Source organism: Anomaloglossus baeobatrachus, chromosome 1 (assembly GCF_048569485.1).
Source record: "Anomaloglossus baeobatrachus isolate aAnoBae1 chromosome 1, aAnoBae1.hap1, whole genome shotgun sequence".
Taxonomy (NCBI): Eukaryota; Metazoa; Chordata; class Amphibia; order Anura; family Aromobatidae; genus Anomaloglossus; species Anomaloglossus baeobatrachus.
The window spans coordinates 960,638,101-960,660,073 of NC_134353.1; the positions used below are offsets into that span (position 1 = coordinate 960,638,101).

A 21,973-nucleotide genomic window follows, 5' to 3' on the forward strand; every position below is an offset into this window, starting at 1 on the left:
AGAATATCATGATTATGATAGAAAAGAAAAGCTCAGACCAAGAATAATGAAAAAGAAAGAAAAGAGAGAAGGCAACAATGATGCTGGTAGTTGAAAAAAGGAGGGATAAAAAGGGGGATGGGAAGAAAGTAAAGAATAGTGAGATGAAGAAAAGGAAACAAAATCACAGTGATCGAAAAGAATAAAGAAGAATGAAAAGGTAACGATGAAGAAGAAGAAGCGTAAAGAGGAAAAGGACAAGAGGAGAATCATGATGATGAGGGAAGGAACAAGAAGGGATAAAGAAGAAGAAGTGTCCAAAAAGAAGAGGATGAAAACGAGGAGCAGAAAATCCAGGAAAATAAAGAGGACAGTGGACCTCTGGGAGGAAGATGAAGCAGGAGGTGATTCCTCACCTGGTGTCCAGGATGGAGGTCTTCACACCGCTCTTGTGGTTGTCCAGGTGGGAGACGGTGAGGGCCGGGAGTCTCTGGACACTGAACTGCTCGTGTTCCCAGGATAACATGGTCTCTCCCAAATAAATCTTCTTATGAACGACTGAAACATTTACACCAAGAAACGGAGGCATCAGAACGACCTGGAAGAACCAACGAGTCCATGTGATCAAGTGTGGCCTGCGCGAGACGTCACTACTCCAGGGTCGACCATGAAGGAACCCGTCCTGGGTGGCATGGAGGAGGCTACGACTGAGCCTCATCGATTAATAGTGTCCTATATAGGGGAAATCTGCTACCAGCAATGACCCCGAGCCCAGGCCTGGAGGACTCTGCTCGGGGAACTCATGATTCAACGAACACAACTGAGGACAAACAAGCCTACAGGGAGCCGCATCACAGAAACAAGCCTGTGCAGCCTGGAGAGGCAGCCTACAGTATGGTGCATATAGCCAAACATTGGAGGTCACCCAGGAGAAATGTAAGTAGCCAGAATGAAGGCAACCAAGGAAATACATGAAGAGGGGTCTAAAAGAAGATGGATAAATACACACTTTAAGGGTTACAAACCGACTGAAGCTCCTTCATAATCTCCCACTGAGCTGTCCCTTCTGCTGGTGGTCGAGAGACATGAAGGTGGAGGGAGTCCCCATTGCCCAATGTGTCCAGGCACAGGACGAGCGCCACATTCTCGTGAAGGATGCTGAATTCTGTAAGAGCAGTGATCAGCGAGTCAGAAGGAGAGATCCATAGTAGTGAGGTGTAGGGATAGACAAGAGATGACAGCAATACATATTATTCTGTCTGATGCCACCACTAGGGGGAGGTCCCTGTATACAGAGATACATGATAAGATCCTGTCTGCAGCCACCACTAGGGGGAGGTCCCTGTATACAGAGATATATGATAAGATCCTGTCTGCAGCCACCACTAGGGGGAGCTCCCTGTATACAGAGATACATGATAAGATCCTGTCTGCAGCCACCACTAGAGGGAGCTCCCTGTATACAGAGATACATGATAAGATCCTGTCTGCAGCCACCACTAGGGGGAGCTCCCTGTATACAGAGATACATGATAAGATCCTGTCTGCAGCCACCACTAGGGGGAGCTCCCTGTATACAGAGATACATGATAAGATCCTGTCTGCAGTCACCACTAGGGGGAGCTCCCTGTATACAGAGATACATGATAAGATCCTGTCTGCAGTCACCACTAGGGGGAGCTCCCTGTATACAGAGATACATGATAAGATCCTGTCTGCAGCCACCACTAGAGGGAGCTCCCTGTATACAGAGATACATGATAAGATCCTGTCTGCAGTCACCACTAGGGGGAGCTCCCTGTATGCAGAAATACATGATAAGATCCTGTCTGCAGTCACCACTAGGGGGAGCTCCCTGTATACAGAGATACATGATAAGATCCTGTCTGCAGCCACCACTAGAGGGAGCTCCCTGTATACAGAGATACATGATAAGATCCTGTCTGCAGCCACCACTAGGGGGAGCTCCCTGTATACAGAGATACATGATAAGATCCTGTCTGCAGTCACCACTAGGGGGAGCTCCCTGTATACAGAGATACATGATGAGATCCTGTCTGCAGTCACCACTAGGGGGAGCTCCCTGTATACAGAGATACATGATAAGAGCCTGTCTGCAGTCACCACTAGGGGGAGCTCCCTGTATACAGAGATACATGATAAGATCCTGTCTGCAGCCACCACTAGGGGGAGCTCTCTGTATACAGAGATACATGATAAGATCCTGTCTGCAGCCACCACTAGGGGAAGCTCCCTGTATAGAGATACATGATAAGATCCTGTCTGCAGCCACCACTAGGGGGAGCTCCCTGTATACAGAGATACATGATAAGATCCTATCTGCAGCCACCACTAGGGGGAGCTCCCTGTATACAGAGATACATGATAAGATCCTGTCTGCAGCCACCACTAGGGGGAGCTCCCTGTATACAGAGATACATGATAAGATCCTGTCTGCAGCCACCACTAGGGGGAGCTCCCTGTATACAGAGATACATGATAAGATCCTGTCTGCAGTCACCACTAGGGGGAGCTCCCTGTATACAGAGATACATGATGAGATCCTGTCTGCAGTCACCACTAGGGGGAGCTCCGTGTATACAGAGATACATGATAAGAGCCTGTCTGCAGTCACCACTAGGGGGAGCTCCCTGTATACAGAGATACATGATAAGATCCTGTCTGCAGCCACCACTAGGGGGAGCTCTCTGTATACAGAGATACATGATAAGATCCTGTCTGCAGCCACCACTAGGGGAAGCTCCCTGTATAGAGATACATGATAAGATCCTGTCTGCAGCCACCACTAGGGGGAGCTCCCTGTATACAGAGATACATGATAAGATCCTATCTGCAGCCACCACTAGGGGGAGCTCCCTGTATACAGAGATACATGATAAGATCCTGTCTGCAGCCACCACTAGGGGGAGCTCCCTGTATACAGAGATACATGATAAGATCCTGTCTGCAGCCACCACTAGGGGAAGCTCCCTGTATAGAGATACATGATAAGATCCTGTCTGCAGCCACCACTAGGGGGAGCTCCCTGTATACAGAGATACATGATAAGATCCTATCTGCAGCCACCACTAGGGGGAGCTCCCTGTATACAGAGATACATGATAAGATCCTGTCTGCAGCCACCACTAGAGGGAGCTCCCTGTATACAGAGATACATGATAAGATCCTGTCTGCAGCCACCACTAGGGGGAGCTCCCTGTATACAGAGATACATGATAAGATCCTGTCTGCAGCCACCACTAGGGGGAGCTCCCTGTATACAGAGATACATGATAAGATCCTGTCTGCAGCCACCACTAGGGGAAGCTCCCTGTATAGAGATACATGATAAGATCCTGTCTGCAGCCACCACTAGGGGGAGGTCCCTGTATACAGAGATACATGATAAGATCCTGTCTGCAGCCACCACTAGAGGGAGCCCCCTGTATACAGAGATACATGATAAGATCCTGTCTGCAGCCACCACTAGGGGGAGCTCCCTGTATACAGAGATACATGATAAGATCCTGTCTGCAGCCACCACTAGGGGGAGCTCCCTGTATACAGAGATACATGATAAGACCCTGTCTGCAGCCACCACTAGGGGGAGCTCCCTGTATACAGAGATACATGATAAGATCCTGTCTGCAGCCACCACTAGGGGGAGCTCCTTTTATACAGAGATACATGATAAGATCCTGTCTGCAGCCACCACTAGGGGGAGCTCCCTGTATACAGAGATACATGATAAGATCCTGTCTGCAGTCACCACTAGGTGGAGCTCCCTGTATACAGAGATACATGATAAGATCCTGTCTGCAGCCACCACTAGGGGGAGCTCCCTGTATACAGAGATACATGATAAGATCCTGTCTGCAGCCACCACTAGGGGGAGCTCCCTGTATACAGAGATACATGATAAGATCCTGTCTGCAGTCACCACTAGGGGGAGCTCCCTGTATACAGAGATACATGATAAGATCCTGTCTGTAGTCACCACTAGGGGGAGATCCCTGTATACAGAGATACATGATAAGATCCTGTCTGCAGCCACCACTAGGGGGAGCTCCCTGTATACAGAGATACATGATAAGATCCTGTCTGTAGTCACCACTAGGGGGAGCTCCCTGTATACAGATTTTTATAACAGGGTCAGTTCTATTATAGAAAAACAGATGCAAGTCGTATGAAGATTTATGATGCTTTGAGCTCATAATTTCAGGTCTATATGAATTGATTTCCTCGGCTTGTTACCAGAATGGTCCAGATGTTCCTCGATCCAGCGCTTGCTGCCCTGGTAATTGAGTTTCCCTCCTCCGGTCAGTGAGAACAGGACATTATATCTGGAGAACACAGCAGGTACAGGGCCGTTATCTCCTTTGTCACTTGTATATTTTGTGCGGTTTCGCTGTATACATTTGTTATATGAGATCACGTCTTTTCCTTCGGGATCAGTTTTATGCACTAAAAGTACATTTTTAACAATTTGCTTTTAACTTTAATAGTGAAAAAGGCTGAAAGACTTTATATGTTCTTTTTTACTAGTTGGAAATTGTAACCTTGGAACCTAAAAGATGCAAAAAGTGCGGAGAAGGAAATGATAAGAAATAAATCTTCTCACCTGCCCCGACTCCAGGGGGAGCTATAGAGAGCGTGGAAGACACGGATCATCTCCAGAAGAACCGAAACCCCACTGCCGTTAGAATCAGCGCCGTACGCCAGGAACTAGGGAAGACGCGGGATAAAGGGATAGATGGATAGAGGGATAGATAGAGGGATAGATAGAGGGATAGATAGAGGGATAGATAGAGAGATAGATAGATAGAGGGATAGATAGAGGGATAGATAGATAGATAAAGGGATAGATAGATAGATAGAGGGATAGATAGAGAGATAGATAGATAGAGGGATAGATAGATAGAGGGATAGATAGAGAGATAGATAGAGGGATAGATAGAGGGATAGATAGATAGAGGGATAGATAGAGGGATAGATAGAGGGATAGATAGAGAGATAGAGGGATAGAGAGATAGAGGGATAGATAGATAGATAGATAGAGGGATAGAGAGATAGAGGGATAGATAGATAGATAAAGGGATAGATAGATAGATAGATAGATAGATAGATAGATAGATAGAGGGATAGATAGAGGGATAGATAGATAGATAGATAGAGAGATAGATAGATAGAGGGATAGATAGATAGAGGGATAGATAGAGGGATAGATAGATAGAGGGATAGATAGAGAGATAGAGGGATAGATAGAGGGATAGATAGATAGATAGATAGATAGACAGATAGATAGATAGAGGGATAGATAGATAGAGGGATAGATAGAGGGATAGATAGATAGATAAAGGGATAGATAGATAGATAGATAGAGGGATAGATAGATAGAGGGATAGATAGATAGATAGAGGGATAGATAGATAGAGGGATAGATAGATAGAGGGATAGATAGATAGATAGATAGATAGATAGACAGATAGATAGATAGAGGGATAGATAGATAGATAGAGGGATAGATAGAGGGATAGATAGAGGGATAGATAGATAGATAGAGGGATAGATAGATAGATAAAGGGATAGATAGATAGATAGAGGGATAGATAGAGGGATAGATAGAGGGATAGATAGATAGATAGATAGATAGATAGATAGATAGATAGATAGAGGGATAGATAGATAGATAGATAGATAAAGGGATAGATAGATAGATAGAGGGATAGATAGATAGAGGGATAGATAGATAGATAGAGGGATAGATAGATAGAGGGATAGATAGATAGAGGGATAGATAGATAGAGGGATAGATAGATAGAGGGATAGATAGATAGAGGGATAGATAGATAGATAGATAGATAGAGGGATAGATAGATAGAGGGATAGATAGATAGATAGAGGGATAGATAGATAGAGGGATAGATAGTTAGATAGATAGAGGGATAGATAGATAGAGGGATAGATAGATAGAGGGATAGATAGATAGATAGATAGATAGATAGATAGATAGAGGGATAGATAGATAGAGGGATAGATAGATAGATAGATAGATAGATAGATAGATAGAGGGATAGATAGATAGAGGGATAGATAGATAGATAGATAGATAGATAGATAGAGGGATAGATAGATAGAGGGATAGATAGTTAGATAGATAGAGGGATAGATAGATAGATAGATAGATAGATAGAGAGAGAGAGATAGATAGAGGGATAGATAGATAGAGGGATAGATAGATAAAGGGATAGATAGATAGATAGAGGGATGGATGGATAGACGAATAGAGGGATAGATAGATACAGTAGATAGATAGATGGATGGATGGATGGATAGATAATGGATAGTATGGTAGATATTACATTTTCTTGCATGTACCACACTCACCGGAGCGGCTCCGAACGCGTCATAATGTGCCACCACAGCAATGGTCGGGGTGGTTGCGGCTTCTCTGTGCCCCGGTAACTGCCCCTGTATGAAGGACAGTCGTTATTTTCTGGGCTCATTTCTTTAGGTGTCATCATCTTTTATCCATGTGTCCGACTCACTGGCAAAAAACGGCCCCTCTGCAAGAACAATCTAGGGGCCCTTTGCCGCCCAAGAGGACATCAAAGTTCACAATGCCATCTGTTTTGGAGATAGAAATGCCCCCCCCAACGCTTCGGGCTCCTGTGTGACCACTCCGGCTGCACCAGTGATATGTCCGCCCCTGCTCCGGCTGCACCAGTGATATGTCCGCCCCTGCTCCGGCTGCACCACTGATATGTCCGCCCCTGCTCCGGCTGCACCAGTGATATGTCCGCCCCTGCTCCGGCTGCACCAATGATATGTCCACCCCTGCTCCGGCTGCACCAGTGATATGTCCGCCCCTGCTCCGGCTGCACCAGTGATATGTCCGCCCCTGCTCCGGCTGCACCAGTGATATGTCCGCCCCTGCTCCGGCTGCACCACTGATATGTCCGCCCCTGCTCCGGCTGCACCAGTGATATGTCCGCCCCTGCTCCGGCTGCACCAGTGATATGTCCGCCCCTGCTCCGGCTGCACCAGTGATATGTCCGCCCCTGCTCCGGCTGCACCAGTGATATGTCCACCCCTGCTCCGGCTGCACCAGTGATATGTCCGCCCCTGCTCCGGCTGCACCAGTGATATGTCCGCCCCTGCCCCGGCTGCACCAGTGATATGTCCGCCCCTGCTCCGGCTGCACCAGTGATATGTCCGCCCCTGCTCCGGCTGCACCAGTGATATGTCCGCCCCTGCTCCGGCTGCACCAGTGATATGTCCGCCCCTGCCCCGGCTGGCAGATAATTATCTACCTTCTATTTATTGTCAATTTGTACAGAAGAAACATTCGATTTCATCTAGTTTGCAGTTACAGATTTTCCGTACAGAAAATCAGCAACGTGTGAGGCCTCGGGGAGGTCCTGCTGATAAGACCAGGGCGGGGGGGGGGGGGTGTTGACAGAACGTCACAAAGGAGAAAAAAGAGGAAAATGTCACATGAAAAAGTACAATGTATCTTAACGTCAATAAAGAGGAAAACTGTGAGAGGGGGATGTAAATAAAAAGCCTATTTAGAGTAAGTATGGGCACACATCATCTATAGACCACCATCATGCCGGAGTCTTACCTCCAGGGTGACCATGACAGGGTCTTACCTCCAGGGTGACCATGATGAAGTCTTACCTCCAGGATGACTATGACAAGGTCTTACCTGCAGGGTGACCATGGCTGGGTCTTACCTCCAGGGTGACCATGGCTGGGTCTTACCTCCAGGGTGACCATGATGGGGTCTTACCTATAGGGTGACCATGATGGGGTCTTACCTCTAGGGTGACCATGACAGGGTCTTACCTTTAGAGTGACCATGACGGGGTCTTACCTCTAGGGTATGTCTTACCTCTAGTGTGACAATGAGGGGGTGTTACCTCCAAGGTGACCATGACGGGGTTTTACCTCCAGGGTGACCATGACAGGGTTTTACCTCCAGGGTGACCATGACGGGGTCTTACCTCCAAGGTGACCATGACAGGGTTTTACCTCCAGGGTGACCATGACGGGGTCTTACCTCCAGGGTGACCATGACGAGGTCTTACCTCCAGGGTGACCATGACGAGGTCTTACCTCAAGGGTGACCATGACGAGGTCTTACCTCTAGGGTGACCATGACGGGGTCTTTCATGGGTTTGCTTTGTATCTCACTGGTCGTCATCTGAAAACCGCTTCCCATCACCATTCCGATCATGACTGGGAACATAAACCGAGAGGAGACATTGAGGTTAACGTCTCAACCATGGATCACTCACCAAAAGTGGTGCCACTGGAGGATCACGGGCCCCAGTACAAAAATCAGGGATTCCCTCCTCAAAGTCAGTAATAGTACCTCTATGCAACCTGTAATGTATCCATCCTCAGGTAACCTAACCTAGGTGTATGCAAAAAAACAATGGACAGGTCCCCATCCCTGTCCTAACTCCACGTTCCTCACTCTTTTCTGCAGCTTCACCTCCCTCCTCTCCCTGCAGATTTTATTCCAACGCCATTAGAATAATTAATCTCATGCATCATATTGTAACTTTCCTCTACTCTGTCTTTGGCAATGAGAAGTGTCCAGAATCCCACCACTCGGGCCTGGATGGTCTTTCTTGGGCTAAAAGATCGTCCCGTGGGCCAGAAGCTGACGAGATAATGGAGGCCTCTACAACATGTCCATGAGGTCCAACAGACGTCAATATTAAGGGATAATTTTCTGTGGGGGCTCATGACAACCCTCTCCATATAGGGGCACTATCTTGCGGTATATCTGAAGGGTTTGGTAGCATTATGTTAGCCCCTTTAGATTTTTTTCCAGGGGGCTTTGTCAGACTTTTATCTGCTCCTGTAAGTCCTGGTGGTCTCACCTTCCAAGGCCGATGATGAGGTGAGTGACAGAGAGGCGGCTCTGCTCTCCTCGTACATCTCCAGGAGCTCTGGATCCTCCAGGGTGAAGTAGACGGGCAGGAGGGTCTCATTCCTGAGAATCGCCATCTCTCCCTCCATGAAAAGCTGAGGACAACACAAGATGGATGAGGATCTGGTCTCAAGTCATCCCAATAGTCGGAATCTGAACACAAAGGAAAAGTTCTCCTTTTGTAGGTGCCTTCGAGGGTTTTGCTCAGGGTTGGACTGGCTCACAAGAGAGCTGGAGGATCCTGTGGTGGGGGAAGGGTCACCTATGCCCTTACTGATTTGGCCTGGTGAAGAGGGGGGACCCGGGCCTGGCTGGGGTACTTCGCGTAATTAAAGCCCTGGCCGGGCCTCCCTCCACAGCCACACTACCACATGGCTAATTTTCCTTGCAATGTTCTTCACATGCAAATTAGCCATATGCTGGCACCAGAGTCAGTGGAGTAGAGCAGGGCACAGGCTCATCATCCTGCGGCTCAACGTACAGCAGCGTGATGAGGTCATCAAGCCGCAACCTTATCACACTGCTACAGGAAACGCAGAGTCGCAGGGAAGAAAAGTGCTCCATGAGCTGAAGACAGGACCAGGGGTGAGTATAAGAGCAAGGTCAGGGACCCTAGATGAGAACCCCCACTCCAGCGGTAAAAGAAAAAACCCTGGAGAGGAGAATACGACAGGTGTCCCAAAGCCCAGTGGGTCCGGGCGCTGCACCTACCCGTTCTGGACTCGTCAGCTCGGCGGGCAGGTCTACTGGCACCAGGATGAGGATGGCAGCTGCGGACTGGGACAAGATCCGGCTCCAGGTCTCCATAGAGAAGTCAGTGATCTTCATGATGACACAGCGACGAGTCAGGAGCTCCGCGTCCAGGGTCCGACTCTCCGCACTGACCTGCGACAACCTGCACCCTGCGGAACGGACTGCACCGGGGTGAGCACGTGACCCACCGGCCTGTAACTGTCCTCTAATGCAAAGTTGCTGGGCAATCTGCAGCTTTGTCATCCATTATGGACTTATCCTGGTCCTCAAAACCCAAATGTGTGTGCAGGGACGTGATGGGCGCTGAATGGCAACATTTATCTGAGCACAACGTTGCGCTATCTAGGCAACGTATGGTGGAAATACTGAACTGGACACATGGGCACTGTCTATGCTTCAGATATGTCTGTATGGCACCATGTTCCCCAACTATATGGGCATTTTATGGCACTATCTGGGCACTACATGCATTCATTACAATACTGTGCAAAAGTCTTAGGCAGGTGTGAAAAAAAATGCTGGAAAGTAAAAAATGTTTTAAAAAAAAAAAAAGTGTTAGTTTATTATTAGCAAAGAAAATACAAAGTCAATGAACAAAGGAGAAATATAAATCCCCTCAGTATTTAGTGGCCGCTCGTTACCTACATCTTCAGTATATGGGGACCCCCCGTCACCTCCGTTCTCAGTATTTGGTGACCTCCCTGTGATGGCTCAGCGTCTGGCCACTTGTGTGGGGGTGAGTTGTTGTTAATTAGGCCAGACGTATTGTTTCTTTGTTTCGGTAAATCAAGAGAAGTTAGTCATTGTTTCATGTCAGACTGATCAGAGACCTATTGTCAGATAAATATGGATTGCCTCAGTCCTGTTTGTCTACATAATTCAGAGAAAAATTATGCACTCGGATTGATCTAGCGACAAATGAGAGAACAGCTATCTCCAACAATCCTGTAAGAGACAATGCCCTGAACTGAGAACTGAGGGGTATAAAAGGACCTGACTTATTGTCACCAAAGTCAATTCTACAGAATCTCAGCCTAGCATCCAAGGTTCCTGCTGGAGGATCACAGAACTGCTTCAAGATTGGTTCATTCATTCTACAAGACTTCAGCCTAGGATACACGGTTCCAGCTGGAGGATCACAGAACTTCACTATTCAACACTGATCCCACAAATTTGCTTGGAGAACCCAGCTTGGGTCAATTCGGTCGCCTGCCTACATATCTTGCTGTGCTCAGCCTGATTCCTAAGCTTGCCCCTATCTCCTCTCAGTGGGTGTCCACCAAAGTTTGGGTGCTGCTGGCTGGGATAGTGGGTCTGGAAGCTCTGTAGTAATGAAGGTTCTAACCCCCAGCGGAAGGGTGAGACTCTGTCGCTTGTACCATCTTATGTTCTTGCTGGGAATGTACAATATGTTTTTGCCTGTTGGTGACCAATAAAGTCTTACCAATGTGTGGTTCCCTCACCCTGTGTTGTCTGAGTTCTACCCATGGGGAAGGAGTGCGGGTGTTCAGTGGGAGGAGCCTTATTCTGAGTGGTCTTACTGAAGACAGCCAGGCCAGTAGCAGAGAGCACCCACTCTCCCTCATGTCTCCACACTCCCGTTACCTCCATCCTCGTTATTCGGTGACCGCCCGTTGCCTCCGTCCTCGATGACCGCCTGTCCTCGGTATTCAGTGACTGCCCTTCGCTTCTATCCTCAGTATTCCGTGATGGCCTTTCGTCACCGTCCTCAATATTCGATGACGGCCTTTTGTCTTTGTACTCAGTATTTGATGACGGCTCGTCTCCAGCTTCAGTATTCGGTAATGGCCCATCATCTCCATCCTCGGTATTCGGTGACCGTCAGTTTCCACTGTCCTCTGTATTTGGTGACTGCTCTTCTCTTCTATCCTCAGTATTCCATGATGGCCCGTCACCTCCGTCCTCAGTATTTGGTGATGGCCCGTTATCCGTGTCCTCAGTATTCAGTGACAACCAGTTGCCACCATCCTCAGTATTTGGTGACCGTCCGTCGCCTCCATCCTCAGTATTTGGTGACCGTCCGTCGCCTCCATCCTCAGTATTTGGTGACCGTCCGTCGCCTCCATCCTCAGTATTTGGTGACCGTCCGTCGCCTCCATCCTCTGTATTTGGTGACCGTCCGTTGCCTCCATCTTCAGTATTTGGTAACTGCCCTGAGGAAGGAGGCAACGGGCGTTCACTGAATACCGAGGACAGAGTAGACGGGCGGTCACTTAATACCGAGGACGGAGGAGACGGCGGTCACTGAATACCGAGGACGGAGGAGACGGGCGGTCACCGAATACTGAAGATGAAGGAGACGGGAGGTCACTGAATACTGAGGACGGAGGAGACGGGCGGTCATTGAATACCGAGGACGGAGGAGACGGGCGGTCACCGAATACTGAAGATGAAGGAGACGGGAGGTCACTGAATACTGAGGACGGAGGAGACGAGTGGTCATCGAATACTGAGGATGGAGGAGACGGGCGGTCACTGAATACCGAGGACGGAGTAGACAGGCGGTCACTTAATACCGAGGACGGAGGAGACGGGCGGTCACTGAATACCGAGGACGGAGGAGACGGGCGGTCACCGAATACTGAAGATGAAGGAGACGGGCGATCACTGAATACTGAGGACACAGCATTTTTTCACACCTGCCTAAACCTTTTGCACAGCTCTGTATTTGGACGCTGGATGCAATATATCCCCTGCTACAGGCCGTGCAGTATATACTCATTATACGGCGGGTGCCTTATGGGGAGCCCCTCACTGTGTATTGGGGTGCAGCGCTGGGGGCCCCTCACTATGCATTAGGATGTGGCACGGGAAGCCCCTCACTATCTATTGGGATGCAGCACGGGAAGCCCCTCACTATGTACTGGGATGCGGCACTGGAAGCCCCTCACTATCTATTGGGATGCAGCACGGGAAGCCCCTCACTATCTATTGGGATGCAGCACGGGAAGCCCCTCACTATCTATTGGGATGCAGCACGGGAAGCCCCTCACTATCTATTGGGATGCAGCACGGGAAGCCCCTCACTATGTACTGGGATGCGGCACTGGAAGCCCCTCACTATCTATTGGGATGCAGCACGGGAAGCCCCTCACTATCTATTGGGATGCAGCACGGGAAGCCCCTCACTATGTACTGGGATGCGGCACTGGAAGCCCCTCACTATCTATTGGGATGCAGCACGGGAAGCCCCTCACTATGTATTGGGATGCAGCACGGGAAGCCCCTTACTATCTATTGGGATGCAGCACGGGACGCCCCTCACTATCTATTGGGATGCAGCACGGGAAGCCCCTCACTATCTATTGGGATGCAGCACGGGACGCCCCTCACTATCTATTGGGATGCAGCACGGGACGCCCCTCACTATGTATTCGATGCGACACGGGAAGCCCCTCACTATCTATTGGGATGCAGCACGGGAAGCCCCTCACTATGTATTGGGATGCAGCACGGGAAGCCCCTCACTATCTATTGGGATGCAGCACGGGAAGCCCCTCACTATCTATTGGGATGCAGCACGGGAAGCCCCTCACTATCTATTGGGATGCAGCACGGGAAGCCCCTCACTATCTATTGGGATGCAGCACGGGACGCCCCTCACTATCTATTGGGATGCAGCACGGGACGCCCCTCACTATCTATTGGGATGCAGCACGGGAAGCCCCTCACTATCTATTGGGATGCAGCACGGGAAGCCCCTCACTATCTATTGGGATGCAGCACGGGAAGCCCCTCACTATGTACTGGGATGCGGCACTGGAAGCCCCTCACTATCTATTGGGATGCAGCACGGGAAGCCCCTCACTATGTACTGGGATGCGGCACTGGAAGCCCCTCACTATCTATTGGGATGCAGCACGGGAAGCCCCTCACTATGTACTGGGATGCGGCACTGGAAGCCCCTCACTATCTATTGGGATGCAGCACGGGAAGCCCCTCACTATGTATTCGATGCGACACGGGACGCCCCTCACTATCTATTGGGATGCAGCACGGGACGCCCCTCACTATCTATTGGGATGCAGCACGGGAAGCCCCTCACTATCTATTGGGATGCAGCACGGGAAGCCCCTCACTATCTATTGGGATGCAGCACGGGAAGCCCCTCACTATGTATTCGATGCGACACGGGACGCCCCTCACTATCTATTGGGATGCAGCACGGGACGCCCCTCACTATCTATTGGGATGCAGCACGGGACGCCCCTCACTATCTATTGGGATGCAGCACGGGAAGCCCCTCACTATGTACTGGGATGCGGCACTGGAAGCCCCTCACTATCTATTGGGATGCAGCACGGGAAGCCCCTCACTATGTATTGGATGCGGCACTGGAAGCCCCTCACTATCTATTGGGATGCAGCACGGGAAGCCCCTCACTATGTATTCGATGCGACACGGGAAGCCCCTCACTATGCATTGGAGGAAGCCCCTCAATATGTATTGGATGCGACACGGGAAGCCCCTCACTATGCATTGAAGGAAGCCCCTCACTCTGGATTGGCACAGGAAGCCCTCAGTGATCGGACCCCCCATATTTACTGGTCGGCCCCTCTGTTACCGGTATCGGACCCTCACCGTGACTGCGCCCCTCCAGACTGTACTGCTGCATCCGGTAGACGGTGAACTCCAGCGCAGCAATGCCCGGGAGGAGAATCAGCAGCACTACAACCCCCATCCTCCTGGATATGGGGGCGCCATGCTGGGCACTGCGGTCACTCATGGCTGCTCCTCTTCATGCACCGGCGGATCATTACTGACCGTCCTCTCATTGTCCCACTGACACCATCTGCCTAATCTGCGGCTAATCTGCGTCGGGGGCCGGGGGGGCTGTCTGGATAATAAGCGCTGACTGTTCCAGGTGTCAGTGTTGTGTATGTGCTCCGGACCTGCGGCACCAGAACTTCCCACCTCTTTCACGCTGCAGTGAGAACATTCATTCCTACACGGCTGATCGCTCCGGATCGCTCTGCTGCACCTTGTTACAATGTATCCATTTATTTACAGAGCAATTAAACTTTATTTTCTACATATAATGACTGATCCCTGTGTTAAGTTATGAATATGTGATATTCTCCAGTTTCCATGCTGAAGGTGCTGTTTTTCCTGCCTTATCCATGTTCTTTTAGGAGCTGCTTTGAACTGCTGCTCTGTCCTCAGACACTGTTTTCAAACTCTCCCCCTTTGTGAGCATTGAGGGGGCCGATGATACAGAGGGGTGGGTTTTCAGATTGGTACAGACCAGGGGTTTTTTTGTCGTGATGGTTGGGGTGGCGACAGCCATGGCGGGCGATACAGGAGGCGGAGCCGGGCGCGTTGATAGATATGCTTTAATATCGTCATGTTACACTACACACACCAGTAACATTGATAAATACTGCGATGGAAATGTTAAAAAAATATTATACAAGTTTACAGATCCCAACAGAATAAATAATACGACGACGCAAGAAATCAGAAAAAGGACATTTAACCTCTTCTGTGCCAAAAGGGTCACGAGCCCCTGCGCGAGCCGAGGAGCCGGAACCCCTGCGGACCCGGAGAGGGCGCTCTCCACTGACCCAGCTCTACAAGGGTTAAGGCAGAACGTATCCTACATCATGAGTACAGCGATGGGGGAGGGGAACAGAACAGTGACTGGCCAAAAGTATGTACACCCCCAATTATTACACCCGACTGAACAATCCCTTTAAGAGTTTTCCAGGAAGGGGCTGGTGACTTTACGTGCACACTTTCCGGATGGTGGACGGGTCCCTCGGATACACGGATTGCGGGGGTCTTGCTGCCTAGTGCGGGGTCAGGTCATGTGAGCGCATTATACAGGGGCGGGGGGCATGATTATAAGAACATACAGTGTACAGAGGTAATGACGGGGCAGCCCAATATAGGGAGCGGCCGGGGATCACCATCATTTATATCATAAGACGATTCATGGGGCTCAATCAGTAACGGAAACCTCCCTCCTGACCCGAGGAGGACGCAGCGGTGCACGGACCGGAGGAGGACGCAGCGGTGCACGGACCGGAGGAGGACGCAGCGGTGCACGGACCGGAGGAGGACGCAGCGGTGCACGGACCGGAGGAGGACGCAGTGGTGCACGGACCGAAGGAGGACGCAGCGGTGTACGGACCGGAGGAGGACGCAGCGGTGTAATTAGGGATGAGTGAAGCCGAAATGTAAAGTGCCAGGCTTGGACCAAACACCGAGTGTCCGGGGCTTGGACCCAGTTAGTGTCCGAGTTCAGGTGCTGTTTGTATTTGTTAATAAAGTTTGTTGAAAGGCTGCATGTGGACGTTGCTTGTCCGCTGCTTGGAACGATAAAGATTAAAAAATAAATAACATGGGCTCCCGCCTATTTTTGATACCCAGTGAAGATAAAACTGACAGTTGGGGGCTGCAACCCCCAGCTGTCTGCTTTAGCTTAGGCGGCTAGCAAAAATAGAGGGGAGCCCACATCATTTTTTAAATTACCTAAATAAATTTAAAAAAAATGATGTGGGCTCCTCCTTATTTTTTTATAACCAAAGTAAAGCAGACAGCTGGGGGATGGTGTTATCGGGCTGGGGAGGCTCATGGTTATTTGGACCTTCCCAGCCTAGAATTAGCAGGCCGCAGCCACCCCCAGAAGTTGTGCAGCACATTAGATGCTCCAATTCTGTCGCTGTTCCCAGCTTTTCCTGGTGCGGTGGTAATCAGATAATACTTTTGGGGTTGATGCCAGCTGTGAATTGTCAGCTGACATCAAGTCCAGGGGTTAGTATTGGGGAGGTGTCTATCAGACATTCCCATTACTAATCCAGTAAGTGTAAAGAAAAGACACAGAAAAAAAAAAATTCACAGGTTTTCCTGGTTCAGGGGCAATCAGGGCAATACTTTTGGGGTTGATGCCAGCTGTGAATTGTCAGCTAACATTAAGCCCAGAGGTTAGTAATGGAGGAACATCTATCAGACACCCCCATTACTAACCTGGTAAGTACGAGTATAGAATAAAAAATACACATACACAGGGAAAAATAGTTTATGTGAATAAAACCTCTCGCACACGCTCTCATTGATTAATTTTAGAAATCCTCGATGTTCCCACGACATTCAATTATTCCTATGGAGCCTCGTTCTCAGATTATTCTCAGAACGAGGCTCCAAAGGTCACTCGCGGTCAGCAGCAGCCCGGAGTCTCTCACCAGCATAGGATTATGTCAGAACGTCGAGGATATGTTTAAATTAATAAACTGGTGAACGAGGGTGAGGGAGGGGGTGGGGGGTCTTTATTCAAATAAATTACTTTTTCCTGTGTTTTTTTTTTAACTCTACACATGCTGGGTTAGTAATGGGGGTTTCTGATCGCTACCTCGCCATTACTAACCCTTGGGCTTGATGCCAGCTCACATTACACAGCTGTCAGCAACCCTGTATAACCCACTGCACCCGTGGAATCATGAGGAGCCGAGTAAAACGCGAAAATTTGAGCATCTAATGGATGCGCTCTTTCTGGGGTGGCTGCGTGCTGCTATTTTTAGGCTGGGTAGGGCCCAATAACCTTGGGCCTTCCCAACCTGATAATACCAGCCCCCAGCTGTCTGTTTTACCTTGGCTGGTTATCAAAATAAGAGGGGAACCCACGTCATTTTTTTTCTTTTTTAAATAATAATAATAATAATTTAAAAAAACAGTGTGGGGTCCTCTCTATTTTTGATAACCAGCCAAGGAAAAACAGATAACTGAGGGTTGCAGCCCCCACCTATCTGCTTTACTTGCCCTGGTTTTCAAAAATAGGCGGGAGCACGGTTTTTTTTGTTTTTTTTTATTTCCTATCCATATTTGTTTGCAGGACAATTGCCCCAGTTTTGCTTCCTTTTGCAGCCCCCAAGACCTTATTAAGGCCATTTTACAGCACACAAGTTCGGCTCTCCATTGCATTATATGGAGTTCAGTGTCAGGGGTCAAGTTTGGGTCCCGAACAGAACTTTCTTTTGTTAAAGTCCGTCGGAATTCGAGCATCCACAGGTTCACTCATCACTAATTATGATCTACCCAGATCATGTCCATTACTGCCCTCCAGGGGGAGCTATTACAATTAGGGAAAAATACCCATATTTCCCATATTATAACCCAGGGGGAACTGTTACACAGGGCTCTATGGGGAATCATTAAGATATACCCCTACTGACCACTAGATGGAGCCATTACACAGGGATCTATGGGGATCATTACGATATACCCCTGCTGACCACTAGATGGAGCTACTACACAGGGCTCTATGGGGAATCATTAGGATATACCCCTACTGACCACTAGATGGAGCCATTACACAGGGCTCTATGGGGAATCATTTGGATATACCCCTGCTGACCACTAGATGGAGCCATTACACAGGGATCTATGGGGATCATTAGGATATACCCCTGCTGACCACTAGATGGAGCCATTACACAGGGTTCTATGGGGAATCATTAGGATATACCCCTGCTGACCACTAGATGGAGCCATTACACAGGCATCTATGGGGATCATTAGGATATACCCCTGCTGACCACTAGATGGAGCCATTACACAGGCATCTATGGGGATCATTATGATATACCCCTGCTGACCACTAGATGGAGCCACTACACAGGGATCTATGGGGATCATTAGGATATACGCCTGCTGACCACTAGATGGAGCCATTACACAGGCATCTATGGGGATTATTATGATATACCCCTGATGACCACTAGATGGAGCCATTACACAGGGATCTATGGGGATCATTAGGATATACCCCTGCTGATGGAGCCAATACACAGGGATCTATTGGGATCATTAGGATATACCCCTGCTGATGGAGCCATTACACAGGGATCTATGGGGATCATTAGGATATATCCCTGCTGACCACTTGATGGAGCGATTTCATAGGGAGCTATGGGGACCATTAGGATATACCCCTGCTGATGGAGCCATTACACAGGGATCTATGGGGACCATTAGGATATACCCCTGCTGACCACTAGATGGAGCCATTACATAGGAATCTATGGGGATCATTAGGATATACCCCTGCTGACCACTAGATGGAGCCATTACATAGGGATCTATAGGGGGAGATATATATATATATATATATATATATATATATATATATATATATATAGGATTTCGAGGTCCATCCTTCATTAGAGGCAGATGAGATATAGGGGGCTGTTTGCAGGGTCATGCTTTAGTTGCCCCTATTACAATATAGGGCCTCAGAGGGCCCATAATAACTGATGTGTGCCCCCGCTGAGCCCCCAGGCCCCTCATATCGCAGACTCTTGAGTGTGATGGGAGATAATCTGGGAGGGGGCCGCGCCGTGTAAGGACATCAGGGGCGTAGACCCCCGGTGGGATGACGATCGCGCCCCTCATCTCTGCAGGACTGGGGAGACGCTTCACAACATACGAGGGTCCGGGTGAGACGTGAGTGAGGGATCGGTGGTAAGGGGTGGGGGGTGCGGCGAGCGCTCCAGCGGACTCATCCTCAGTACAGGGGGGGCAAGGTCAGAGATGGACATAACTCATGGAGACAGAAGAAACCAAATGACGGTGGAGAATATGGGGGGGGTGTCCTGTGCACTGTAAGGGGGTCTGCTGCTGCTCACTTTATTGGGGGTCTCCTGTGCACTATAGAGGGAGGGGTCTCCTATGCAATATATGGAGGGGTCTCCTGTGCACTATAGAGGGAGGGGTCTCCTGTGCAATATATGGAGGGGGGGTCTCCTATGCAATATATGGAGGAGGGGTCTCCTGTGCATTATATGGGGGGGTCTCCTGTGCACTATATGGAGGGGGGGTCTCCTGTGCACTATAAGGGGAGGGGGGTCTGCTGCTGCTCACTTTATTGGGGGTCTCCTATGCACTATAGAGGGAGGGGTCTCCTGTGCACTATATGGGGGGGGAGGTCTCCTGTGCATTATATGGAGGGGTCTCCTGTGCACTATATGGAGGGGGGTCTCCTGTGCACTATATGGGGGGTCTCCTGTGCACTATGAGGGGGGTCTCTTGTGCACTATATGGGGGGTCTCCTGTGCACTATATGGGGGGTCTCCTGTGCACTATATGGGGGATCTCCTATGCACTATATGGGGGGGGTCTCCTGTGCACTATATGAGGGGCTCCTGTGCACTATATGGGGGGGTCTCCTGTGCACTATATGGGGGGGGTCTCCTGTGCACTATATGGGGGGGTCTCCTGTGCACTATATGGGGGGTCTCCTGTGCACTATATGGAGGGGGGGGTCTCCTGTGCACTATATGGAGGGGGGGTCTCCTGTGCACTATATGGGGGGGGTTCATGTGCACTATAAGGGGGGTCTCCTGTGCACTATATGGGGGGGTCTCCTGTGCACTATATGGGAGGGTCTCATGTGCACTGTAAGTAGGGGGGTTTCCTGTGCACTATATGGGGGAGTCTCCTATGCACTATATGGAGGGGTCCCCTGTGCACTATATGGATGAGTCTCCTGTGCACTATATGGGGGGGGTCTCCTGTGCACTATATGGGGGAGTCTCCTTTGCACTATATGGGGGGGGGGGTTTCCTGTGCAGTACATGGAGGGGTCTCCTGTGCACTATATGGGGGGTTCCTGTGCACTATATGGGGGGTCTCCTGTGCACTATATGGAGGGGTCCCCTGTGCACTATATGGAGGGGTCTCCTGTGCACTATATGGGGGGGGTTTCCTGTGCAGTACATGGAATGATCTCCTGTGCACTATATGGGGGGTTCCTGTGCACTATATGGGGGGTCTCCTGTGCACTATATGGAGGAATCTCCTGTGCACTATATGGGGGGGGTCTACTGTGCACTATATGGGGGGTCTCCTGTGCACTATATGGGGGGTGTCTCCTGTGCACTATATGAGGAGGGGGGTCTCCTGTGCACTATATGGGGGGGTCTCCTGTGCACTATAGAGGGAGGGGTCTCCTGTGCACTATAGAGGAAGGGGTCTCCTGTGCACTATATGGGGGAGGTCTCCTGTGCACTATATGGGGGGGGGTCTCCTGTGCACTATATGGGGGGGTCTCATGTGCACTATATGGGGGGGTCTCCTGTGCACTATATGGGGGGGTCTCCTGTGCATTATATGGGGGTCTCCTGTGCACTATATGGGGGTCTCAAGTGCATTATATGGGAGGGGGGTCTCCTGTGCATTATATGGGGGGGTCTCCTGTGCACTATATGTGGGGGGATCGTCTGTGCTTGGCTTACAGCATACAATGGAATATGATACCATGCGGACCCCCTCTTTCTCGCTCACCTATAATTCCCCCCTCTATTCTGCAGAGCGTGGCCCCCGGGTGTTGGCACATGTCGCCTCTGAATACATCTAAGGGCTGATGATAGGTGTGATGGCAGATGATGGGGGCCGCTCCCCCCGCGCTCCCCCCGCGCTCCCCCCGGCCCCGTCCTCTATATCCTGCAGGTAATAAGGTGAGCGTCGTTTGGTTTCTCCCGGCTCCATGAACACAGACAGGTGCGTGTCCTACCATAGGAGGAAGCAATGGCTGTTAAGATTTACAGGAATCGTGGAACGCACAAGTACGAGCGCCGCCATTACTGGATGTGGCAGGCGGTGGAGGAGGTGGCCTGGCAGCACATGCAGGTGGGGTTCACAGATTTGGGGGGTATAAGGTCCAGATCCTCGTCATCAGGAATCTCGTCTAATCGGTAACCGTCCTTCAGGAGCTGAATGTTCAAATCCTGATTAATCTGCTGTAAACGAGAAGAGGAACAGTCAAAAACCAAACATACTCCAGAGCTGCACTCACTATTCTGCTGGAGCAGTCACTGTGTACATACATTACATTACTGATCCTGAGTTACCTCCTGTATTATACTCCGGAGCTGCACTCACTATTCTGCTGGAGCAGTCACTGTGTACATACATTACATTACTGATCCTGAGTTACCTCCTGTATTATACTCCAGAGCTGCACTCACTATTCTGCTGGTGCAGTCACTGTGTACATACATTACATTACTGATCCTGAGCTACCTCCTGTATTATACTCCAGAGCTGCACTCACTATTCTGCTGGTGCAGTCACTGTGTACATACAGTGTAAACCCTTAGTTTCTGTATAGAGAGACACATCTGCAGGTTTTCCCCTCCGCTCTCTATATAGACACATCTGCAGGTTTTTCCCTCTGCTCTCTATATAGACACATCTGCAGGTTTTTCCCTCCGCTCTCTATGCAGACACATCTGGTTTTTCCCTCCGCTCTCTATACAGACACATCTGTAGGTTTTC

General features: G+C 49.7%; 2 protein-coding genes across 3 annotated transcripts in view; both read right to left on the bottom strand.

Moving 5' to 3' along the window:
* Positions 1-14,426, bottom strand: part of LOC142262220 (BOS complex subunit NCLN-like) — a 31,905-nt gene extending 17,479 nt beyond the window's left edge. The window contains exons 1-9 of the mRNA XM_075332154.1: positions 14,282-14,426; positions 9,638-9,828; positions 8,877-9,021; positions 8,129-8,223; positions 6,367-6,450; positions 4,601-4,704; positions 4,234-4,322; positions 1,005-1,144; positions 396-577 (exon numbers count right to left, since the gene is read on the bottom strand). Coding sequence (XP_075188269.1) covers positions 396-577; positions 1,005-1,144; positions 4,234-4,322; positions 4,601-4,704; positions 6,367-6,450; positions 8,129-8,223; positions 8,877-9,021; positions 9,638-9,828; positions 14,282-14,426 — 1,175 coding nt within the window. The remainder of the gene's footprint in view (positions 1-395; positions 578-1,004; positions 1,145-4,233; positions 4,323-4,600; positions 4,705-6,366; positions 6,451-8,128; positions 8,224-8,876; positions 9,022-9,637; positions 9,829-14,281) is intronic.
* Positions 14,427-15,019: 593 nt separating this feature from the next.
* The window catches only part of FAM219A (family with sequence similarity 219 member A), a 159,054-nt gene continuing 152,100 nt past the window's right edge, over positions 15,020-21,973 (bottom strand). For both annotated transcript variants that reach the window (XM_075329981.1, XM_075329972.1), the window contains exon 6: positions 15,020-21,435. In XM_075329981.1, coding sequence (XP_075186096.1) covers positions 21,277-21,435 — 159 coding nt within the window. In that variant the 3' untranslated portion in view covers positions 15,020-21,276. The remainder of the gene's footprint in view (positions 21,436-21,973) is intronic.